The sequence below is a fragment of the Mastomys coucha genome, unplaced genomic scaffold (genome assembly GCF_008632895.1).
Source record: "Mastomys coucha isolate ucsf_1 unplaced genomic scaffold, UCSF_Mcou_1 pScaffold15, whole genome shotgun sequence".
Taxonomy (NCBI): Eukaryota; Metazoa; Chordata; class Mammalia; order Rodentia; family Muridae; genus Mastomys; species Mastomys coucha.
The window spans coordinates 62,626,001-62,635,629 of record NW_022196897.1 but is presented as its reverse complement, the minus strand read 5'-3'; the positions used below and the strand labels follow the sequence as shown (position 1 = coordinate 62,635,629).

The following is a 9,629-nucleotide window of genomic DNA, read 5'->3' as shown; positions in this document are numbered from 1 at the left end:
ACAGCCAGGGCTACACAGAGAAACCCTGTCTCGAAAAACAAAACAAACAAACAAACAAACAAACAAACCAAGAAAAAAGGAGAAAAAAAGATACAATTTTAATTTCAATAATATGCCAAGGTCTCAGTTTACTGATTAGCTTTAGTGTAGGATGGGAATCATTTAAAAATCTTCTGCTAAACGTTTGTTCAAAGAACTAAGACTAGCTTGAAACACTATGGCTTCAGTGTTCAAGGTCTCTGTTTATCCTTGTGCAGAGACATTTATTTCAAAATGGCATGACTTTGTTGTCACACTGTACCATTCCATGAGGCCTGTGGTGGATTACCCAGACAGCAAATAATTATTACACATTTTGAATGTAACTTTCTGTTGGAGTAGATGGTGATAGAATGTGAGCTGTCCAACATTTTGTTTCGTACTGTCTCTTGCATAAGCTAAGTTTGTAGTAGAACTTGGAACACACTCAAGAATCCATAAGTGGCAGGCAGCATTTGTTGCCCTGTAAGTCACAAGGCTCACCCTGGCACTTATGTTACCCATGGGCAGCTTTTTCCAGTCTAAGAAAATACCTGTTGGAGTGCTGTGCTAGCTGTTCCCTGCTTTTGGTTTCCTCCCCAGACTGTGTGGTCTTCCCTCTTGGGAGAGCCACGGGGTGGGGGTCAGAAGGCTAGCTGCTTTTCAGAGCTTTAGCTTTGAGCAGTGTTAGTTCTCCGTAGACACTTCTCTTCCCTACTGTCTGCTGTCATGTTCTCGATTGTTAAGGGCTCCACCCTAGTATTTCCTCTGAGCTGATGTTCAAGTTTCACCGAGCAGTGGGTCAGGGATAGGTCTTTGTGGTGTAAATCAGGCGCCAGTCACAGGGTTCCTTACAGGAAGCGCTGAGTGCTTTGTTCATTACAGAAAATAGCACTTGTGCTGTGGGCCTCCCAGGCAGTGCTTCGGGTTAACACACTTGTGTACAATATTTCTTTCCAGTTTAATGCTTTGACTGTTTCATCCAGTTTCATCCAGTACCTGAAGCTATGTCATCGTGGCACACACTTGTAATCCTAGTTTTGGAAAGCTGGGGCTGGAGGATTGCTGTGAGCTCAAGGCCATCTTGGGCTTCAGTATGAAACTTTGTCTTAAGGGGGAAAAAAAATCAAATTTCAGACATTTTCCTTCTGAAATTTGTGTGGACATCTAAAACAGCAAAATGTGTTAGGCACAAGAAGAAACTCACTGTTGCTGCATTCGGATCAGAATGTCTGCATTCAGGTCTATGACCATATAACTCTGAACATGGCTGTCTGTTTTGCGGCTAAGCAGGATCAATCCTAGCTTGTACTCTGATGGGAAAATGTGTGCTGTTTAGGAATCCAAAGTATAAAAGCTGTTTAAAATCAGCTTGTTTTTACTTTTTAAAATTTACGTTAAGGTTATGGCGTGTGCATGCATAGAAGCTTAGAGGTGTCAGATTTCCTAGAGCTGGAGTTAGAGGCGGTTGTGAGCAACCTCACATGCATGCCAGGTCCTTTGGGCAGTGCATGATCTTCACTGCTGAGCCCTCTCACCAGCTAGTTTTTAAAAAGCAGATTTCTTTTTCTTTTGCACACTTTGTAGCACAAGTCTTAAAGTGCAGAGGACATCCTGGGACTATTTGAAGCCCGTGTGGATGCCATACAGTAATCATACTGAATGTTCCCTAGCCCACTGGTAACAGAGTACGGCCAGGTATGGGTGGCATATGCCTGTAATCCCAGCACTGGGAAGATGCAGGCAAGAAGATCAAGGTCAAGAGTCAAGGCTATTTTTTTTTTTTTGGTACATAATGAGTTTGTGACCAGCCTGGGCTACATGCAACCCTGTCTTAAAAAACAAACAGTTAAGTGTAAACACCTCTTGGTGGCCTTCCTGCTGGAAATGTATGCTAGGCTGTGAGAGCCATGGTTTTAGCTCAGAGCTGTTCCAGGTGATCCAAGCCTGTGTGGTTCTTGTTAAGGATCTTCCAAGGTGTCCTTTTCTGATCATGTTAATGGGAAATGAAAAACAAAGACATACTGGCTTGGTTTAAGATGTGCATGGAGGGAAGGTCATCATAGGAAACTGTTGGTGGTGACTGAATGGGTCTGTGACTGATACAAAGTACAAGGAGGTACTTACTCACTGCTCTAAACATTTCAACTACCCCCCAAACTCCATGTTCTAGTTTGTTTATGGATGTGTCTCAACTCCCTTAAAATACAAAAACAACAAAAGTACATGTTAACATGTTTCAAAGAAGGACCTAGAAGCTTCATTATGATACCATCTATGATTTTGGAATAATGTCCAGTTAGTCTCAGTGTCACTTTACAGTCCAAGTTCCATTGTTATGCATTGGCCTGGAGTTTGGTCTTGCTTACAGCAGGTTTCCCATCAGTGAACATTTGCTAACTCTGCCTTATTTTATATTTGTGAAGAAATTTGTCTCTTTGGCAACCATCTGTATGCTGGGGTAGAAAAGAATAATTAACACCCTCTGAAGTTTTGAAACATTATCATTTGGTGGAAACAATTGTGGTAAAAGTCAACTCTTGGCATGATTGACACTGGTGACTTTAGGGTAAAGTTCCATTAGAAATTGTCATGCAGTCCTTTGGCTCAGGAAGTCAGACATAGGAACAGGTAGTCCAGCAGAAATTGTTTCACTCCTTGTTTATGCATTTAGTAGTTCAAGGCTAGCTTGCGCTATATGATCCCATTTCAAAAAAACCAAAAACCCTGCCTGGGCAGTGGTGGCACACGCCTTTAATCCCAGCAGAGGCAGGTGGATCTCTTGAGTTTGAGGGCAGCCTGGTCTGCGAAGCAAGTTCCAGGACAGCCAGGGCTACACAAAGAAACCCTGTCTCAACTAAAACAAAGCAACCCCACCCCCAATACTGGTTTTTATTCTGAGGTGTTTGTTTGTTGAGACAGGGTTCATGGCAGACATAAGTGGCTCAGTGCATTTGCTATAATCTCTCTTTGAAAGGGGGAGGGGGAGGTGATAGAGAGATGGCTCAGAAGTTAAGAGCACTGGCTTCTCTTCCAGAGGTCCTGAGTTCAATTTCCAGCAACCACATGGTGGCTAACAACCATCTGTCATGAGATCCGATGCCTTCTTGCCTGTAGGCATACATGCCAGCAGACCACTGTATACATAATAAATAAGTCTTTAAAAGAGAGAGGTAATGGGATTCTTAAATGTACACCAATGTGCATAAGTTTGGCTATTTCTGTTATGCAGTCATTAGTGATCCAAACTGATTCAAATGGGTAACTATAGATCTTGTTGCTTTTAGTGAATATATATTGAGTGAATGGAATTAACAGTCTTCTTCTAGATTCTTCGATCTGTATTCTCATGAGTTTGTATTCTTTCCCATCAATGATGGCATGCCGTGAATTAACCTGTGTGGACCATCTTAACCATGGTTTCTCCTTCCTTTTCTGTTTTAAACATAGGACGTGGATTTGATTGACATCCTTTGGAGACAAGACATAGATCTTGGGGTAAGTCGAGAAGTGTTTGACTTTAGTCAGCGACAGAAGGACTATGAGCTGGAAAAACAGAAAAAACTCGAAAAGGAGAGACAAGAGCAACTCCAGAAAGAACAGGAGAAGGCCTTTTTTGCTCAGTTTCAACTGGATGAAGAAACAGGAGAATTCCTCCCAATTCAGCCAGCCCAGCACATCCAGAGAGACACCAGTGGATCTGCCAGCTACTCCCAGGTACATTTAGTTCTGATGGGATCTAAGGAAAACTGTACTGAGAAAGCAGACTATCTGGACTTGAGTTCTTTGTCTGCCATTTACTATGTCTTTTGTGAGGAGGTAAGTTCCCAAGCTTAGCTTCCTGATGAATTTAGTACCTGAGTTGCTTTGAGAAGTCTTTCGATAATTAGGACACAGATCACAGGGAGTACTTTGTGAAGTACAGAAACATCCTGTTGGGAGAAAGTGACAGAAGTACTGTTGGTAGTAAAAGGAGTAGGCATTGCTTATTGTTGTGGTAGGCATGACCCTGATTGTATGAGTAACTGATTTAACTGTGTTAAGTATGATTCCCATGTTAAATGTTGATAAACTAAAGCATGCGCCCAGGTCACTCAAAAATGAGGGGAGGTTATTGCCTAGCACAGAGCCCTGGGTTCAGACTCTCAGCACTGTTTATTAAATGGAACACAAGTGATCTGGTTTGAATCTATACAACAAATCGATTTCTGAAATGGGATCATAGGTTATTTTATGAACAACTCTTAATGCTAGTCGTGAGCCTTAGGCTTAGAACATTTAATAAATGATGCTCCTTTGTGCCTTTCCCTTCCTCCAGGTTGCCCACATTCCCAAACAAGATGCCTTGTACTTTGAAGACTGTATGCAGCTTTTGGCAGAGACATTCCCATTTGTAGATGACCATGAGGTATAAAAATGTTTGCTTAACAGAAAAACCCCCTTATTTGGTATTAGTCCCTTTCCATGTGTCTCCAATTAAGAGAATAAAAGAAAATTTTAGAAGGAAAAAGTTGATCAAAGACATTGTCAAGTAAACTGTATGAGATATCTATATGATGTTTAAAAATAAGACCTGTATATAATACTAAACCACAGGTCCATTTTACTGTATAGCTAAAAACATGAATCAGAATAATTTTCCCTGGAAAATGGATATAGGTATATAAAATATTTTGACTAGTAAAGAACAACTATTAATCAGCAATTGGATTAAAAATCTTAATCTGGGTGTTGGGGATTTAAGCTCAGTTGTAAAGCGCTTGCTAGGCAAGCACAAAGCCCTGGGTTCTGTCCTTAGCTCTGAAGAAAAAAAAAATCCATAATCTGTTGTTTGAAGCATTCTGCTAGATATTATGGGTACAAATTAAGTCCTAATGAATGTTCTTATGCATTTTGAAGTCTACATTTAAATATATGGGATGAAATAACCTAGTAGTGATTAAATGTGGAGTCATTGGAAAGGAAGAAATGTTTCATTTTATAAAAGCAACCATTAGTAATCTGAGAGCTATGGACCCTCCCACTGTCTGTGCTGCATGCCTTGGCTCTCAACTCACGGAAATGTCCTGTCAACCTTAGGTTTCTTCACCTACATTTCAGTCGCTTGCCCTGGATATTCCCAGCCACGTTGAAAGCTCAGTCTTCACCGCCCCTGATCAGGCTCAGCCACTCAATAGCTCTCTGGAGGCAGCCATGACTGATTTAAACTGCATACAACAGGACATAGAGCAAGTATGGCAGGAGCTCTGTTCCATTCCCGAATTACAGGTAAGAGAGCTCTAGGAGTGTGCTGTTTTTGTGGGCCCTTTTAAATTAGTCATCCTAGTTATGTATTATTTACATGCTGTCTACTCAAAGGAAGAAATTGATGGTGCATTTAAATTACCCATGAGAGCTTCCCAGGCTCACTTAACACACATAGTTTTTAGTTAATCAGACTGAATATTTCTGGATAAACTCATTCTAAGACTGAAAGCTAATTTAGAGTTCTGACAAAAATAAAATACTTATCTATTGGAAATGGGAGTTGTAGAAATTATTGAAAAGAACACCTTGGATTTGGGGGTAGGGAATTGATCTAAAACGCACTTAGCCTCTGCTCATACAGTGTGACCTTCTTTTCTAGTGTCTTAATACTGAAAACAAGCAGCTGGCTGAGACTACTGCTGTTCCCAGCCCAGAAGCCACACTGACAGAAATAGACAGCAATTACCATTTTTACTCATCGATCCCCTCACTGGAAAAAGAAGTGGGCAACTGTGGTCCACATTTCCTTCATGGTTTTGAGGGTTCTTTCAGCAGCATCCTCTCCACTGATGATCCCAGCCAGCTGACCTCCTTAGACTCAAATCCCACCTTAAACACAGATTTTGGCGATGAATTTTATTCTGCTTTCATAGCAGAGCCCAGTGGTGGTGGCAGCATGCCTTCCCCTGCTGCCATCAGTCAGTCACTCTCTGAACTTCTGGGCGGTACTATTGAAGGCTGTGATCTGTCACTGTGTAAAGCTTTCAACCAGAAGCACACCGAAGGCACAGCAGAATTCAATGACTCTGACTCCGGCATTTCACTGAACACAAGTCCCAGCCAAGCATCCCCGGAGCACTCTGTGGAGTCTTCCATTTATGGAGACCCACCGCCTGGGTTCAGTGACTCGGAAATGGAAGAGCTAGACAGTGCCCCTGGAAGTGTCAAACAGAATGGTCCTAAAGCACAGCCAACACATTCTTCTGGGGATACAGCACAGCCTCTGTCACCAGCTCAAGGGCACAGTGCACCTGTGCATGAATCCCAGTGTGAAAGTACAACAAAAAAAGAAGTACCTATGAGTCCTGGTCACCAAAAAGTCCCGTTCACAAAAGACAAACATTCAAGCCGCTTAGAGGCTCATCTCACAAGAGATGAGCTTAGGGCAAAAGCTCTCCATATTCCATTCCCTGTCGAAAAGATCATTAACCTCCCTGTTGATGACTTCAATGAAATGATGTCCAAGGAGCAATTCAATGAAGCTCAGCTTGCACTAATCCGAGACATACGCAGGAGAGGTAAGAATAAAGTCGCCGCTCAGAACTGTAGGAAGAGGAAGCTGGAGAACATCGTTGAGCTGGAGCAAGACCTGGGCCACTTAAAAGACGAGAGAGAGAGACTACTCAGAGAGAAGGGAGAGAACAACAGAAACATCCATCTATTGAAAAGGCAGCTCAGCACTTTGTATCTCGAAGTCTTCAGCATGCTGCGTGATGAGGATGGGAAACCTTACTCTCCCAGTGAATACTCTCTGCAGCAAACCAGAGATGGCAATGTTTTCCTTGTTCCCAAAAGCAAAAAGCCAGATACAAAGAAAAACTAGGTTCGGGAAGATGTAGTCTTTTCTGAGCTAGTATTTGTTTTGTACTGCTAAAACTTCCTACTGTGATGTGAAATGCAGAAACACTTTATAAGTAACTATGCAGAATTATAGCCAAAGCTACTATAGAAATAATATGAAACTTTACAAAGCATTAAAGTCTCAATGTTGAATCAGTTTCATTTTAACTCTCAAGTTAATTTCTTAGGCACCATTTGGGCTAGTTTCTGTGTAAGTGTAAATACTACAGAACTTATTTATACTGTTCTCATTTGTTACAGTCATAGATTTATATGACATCTGGCTAAAAGCAAACTATTGAAAACTAACCAGACCACTATACTTTTTTATATACTGTATGAACAAGAAATGACATTTTTATATTAAATTGTTTGTTTAGCTCATAAAAATTAAAAGGAGCTAGCACTAATAAAGGAATATCATGACTTAATTTACTTTGGATTGTTTGAGTTTATTCACAATAGCTTCCATAGGACAATCACTCATTTATCACATTTTTTATTTTACATTTTCAAAATGGTTTTGAAAATACAGAAGCATTTTATAATTATTTTATAATTTCATATTATATAGCAAATATAGAAGCAGTACATGCTTCTTTTTCCCAACATTTAGGAGGCAGAAGCAGGCAGATCTCTGAGCTCCAGGACAGCCAAGGCTACATAATGAGAACCTGTCTTTAAAAAAAAAAGAGACAAAAACCTTTTTATACTAAATGTTACTAGGATTGTCATACCAAGGAAATGGTACATACCACAATGAAACTTTGTTTATTCACATTGGTATGCCTGCTGTACAGTACTGTGGCACAAAGAACAAAACCTGTAATCTCCCTGTGTTCTTAGAATTGGCATTCTAAGAGGGCTAGGAAGCATACTAAGGGGGAAAAAAAAAGATTGAGAAAGCCAGTTTAAAATGAAAGGCTGGGCATAATGGCTTATATTTTCAATCGCTGAACTCTGAAGACAAGGCTGCCTTTGAACTCTGGTGCAGAGGCTGGCAAACCTGTGAGCTGGTGCCCAGCCTGGTCTACATAGAGAGTTCCAGGATAATTAGAGCTATGTAGAAAGAGGTCCTATGTCAAAAAAAATCCAAATAAATACTAGTAAAAAGCATCACAACTTAATAGGAGCTTGCAACATCTGAAGGTATAGGTCAAACTGCTCTCAGAGCATTGTATGCTAACAGCAACTCCACAGAACACAGCTGAGCAAGAGGCTAGTGGCTGGAAATGATGGGAAGAACAGTGCTATCAAAAGCATAGGAGGGGGGTTGGTGAGATGGCTCAGTGGGTAAGAGCACTGACTGCTCTTTTGAAGGTCGTGAGTTCAAATCCCAACAACCATATGGGCTCAGTGGGGCTCAGTGGTTAAGAGCACTGATTGCTCTTCCAGAGGTCCTGAGTTCAATCCCCAGCAACCACTTGGTGGCTCACAACCATCTGTAATGGGATCCAATGCCTTCTTCTAGTGTGTCTGAAGACAGCAACAGTGTACTCACATACATTAAAAAAAAAAAAGTCTTTAAAAAAAAAAAGCATAGGAGTGGGCAGTCTTTAGAAAGGAGGTGCTGAAGTTGAAGTGGGGATATGTTCCTTCTGGTTAGGAAACCGGAGCCTGAGAAGTCTAGACAGTGAGGGGTGGGATAAGAGACCAGTTGTGAGGTTCATATATACATCTCTTCCCAAGCCCCTCTCTTGGTTTTCAAGGCAGGGCTTCTCTCTGTAACCCTGGCTGTCCTAGAAGTCACCCAGAAGACTGGCTTTGAACTCCAAGATATGCCTGTCTTCACCTGAGAGCTGGGACTAAAGACGTGTTCCACCATTTTGTAATGGTGGAAAAACTGGCTCACATATATGAATAGGTTGAGAGTGATTAGGCATGTAGAGGTATAAAAACAAAAGCCCTAAAATTGGACAATGAACATTCTTTAAAACAAAAACCCTTTAGAATACCAGTTTCATGTCATCACTGGAGGGCTTTCTGCTGGGTGTAAAAGCTGGGTGTGGCGGTGTAGTATCCCACATTCAAACCCAGCCTCCATAGTCCCAGGGCTACATAACAGGGTATTTGAGGAAAGGGGTCCTGGAAATGCACTTGAGAGTTGTGTATGTCAATAAGCATGGGCTTGTATATTATCCTCCAAGAGTCCTATCACTACACTAAGACCAATCATGTATTTAGTAGGCTTGGTACTAGACTGAACCTGTTGCCAGTCATTTCCTAGAGAATGGTCTCCCGCTGGGCCGTGGTGGCACATGCCTTTAACCCCAGCACTTGGGAGGTAGAGGCAGGCAGATTTCTGAGTTCGAGGCCAGCATGGTCTACAGAGTGAGTTCCAGGACAGCCAGGGCCGTACAGAAAAAAAACCTGTCTCAAAAAGAGAGAGAGAGAGAGAGAGAGGGAGGGAGGGAGGGAGGGAGGGAGAGGGAGAGAATGGCTTCCCACCACTCACTTGAGCTCTTAGCCTTCTCTCATCTGTGAGATGGAAACATCCCTAAGTGGACACTTTGTTAATCTTCAAAACATTTTTGGTAACATGAAAAACTAGTAAGAGAATATGACATATGACAAGAGTTGAGTCAATATTGGACCTAGGATTCATAAGAGACTTGATCCAAGTCTCTCATGTCCCTCTCCTTTGGAGGTGTGGTAGTGAAGGATGATTCCAGGAGACAATATTCCAAATGAAAATGACACTGACAGGAACCTTGGGTGGGTGCAGCCCCATCTGGAGCACAGAA

General features: G+C 41.7%; 1 protein-coding gene across 2 annotated transcripts in view; it reads left to right on the top strand.

The window, feature by feature from the left end:
• Nucleotides 1–7,316, top strand: part of Nfe2l2 (nuclear factor, erythroid 2 like 2) — a 27,396-nt gene extending 20,080 nt beyond the window's left edge. Inside the window, exons 2-5 of one of the 2 annotated variants that reach the window (XM_031370685.1) lie at nucleotides 3,469–3,735; nucleotides 4,337–4,426; nucleotides 5,119–5,286; nucleotides 5,645–7,316. In XM_031370685.1, coding sequence (XP_031226545.1) covers nucleotides 3,469–3,735; nucleotides 4,337–4,426; nucleotides 5,119–5,286; nucleotides 5,645–6,868 — 1,749 coding nt within the window. In that variant the 3' untranslated portion in view covers nucleotides 6,869–7,316. Of the gene's footprint in view, nucleotides 1–3,468; nucleotides 3,736–4,336; nucleotides 4,427–5,097; nucleotides 5,287–5,644 lie in introns of both variants that reach the window. The other variant, XM_031370684.1, reaches the window with a different exon arrangement.
• The last annotated feature ends 2,313 nt before the right edge of the window (nucleotides 7,317–9,629 follow it).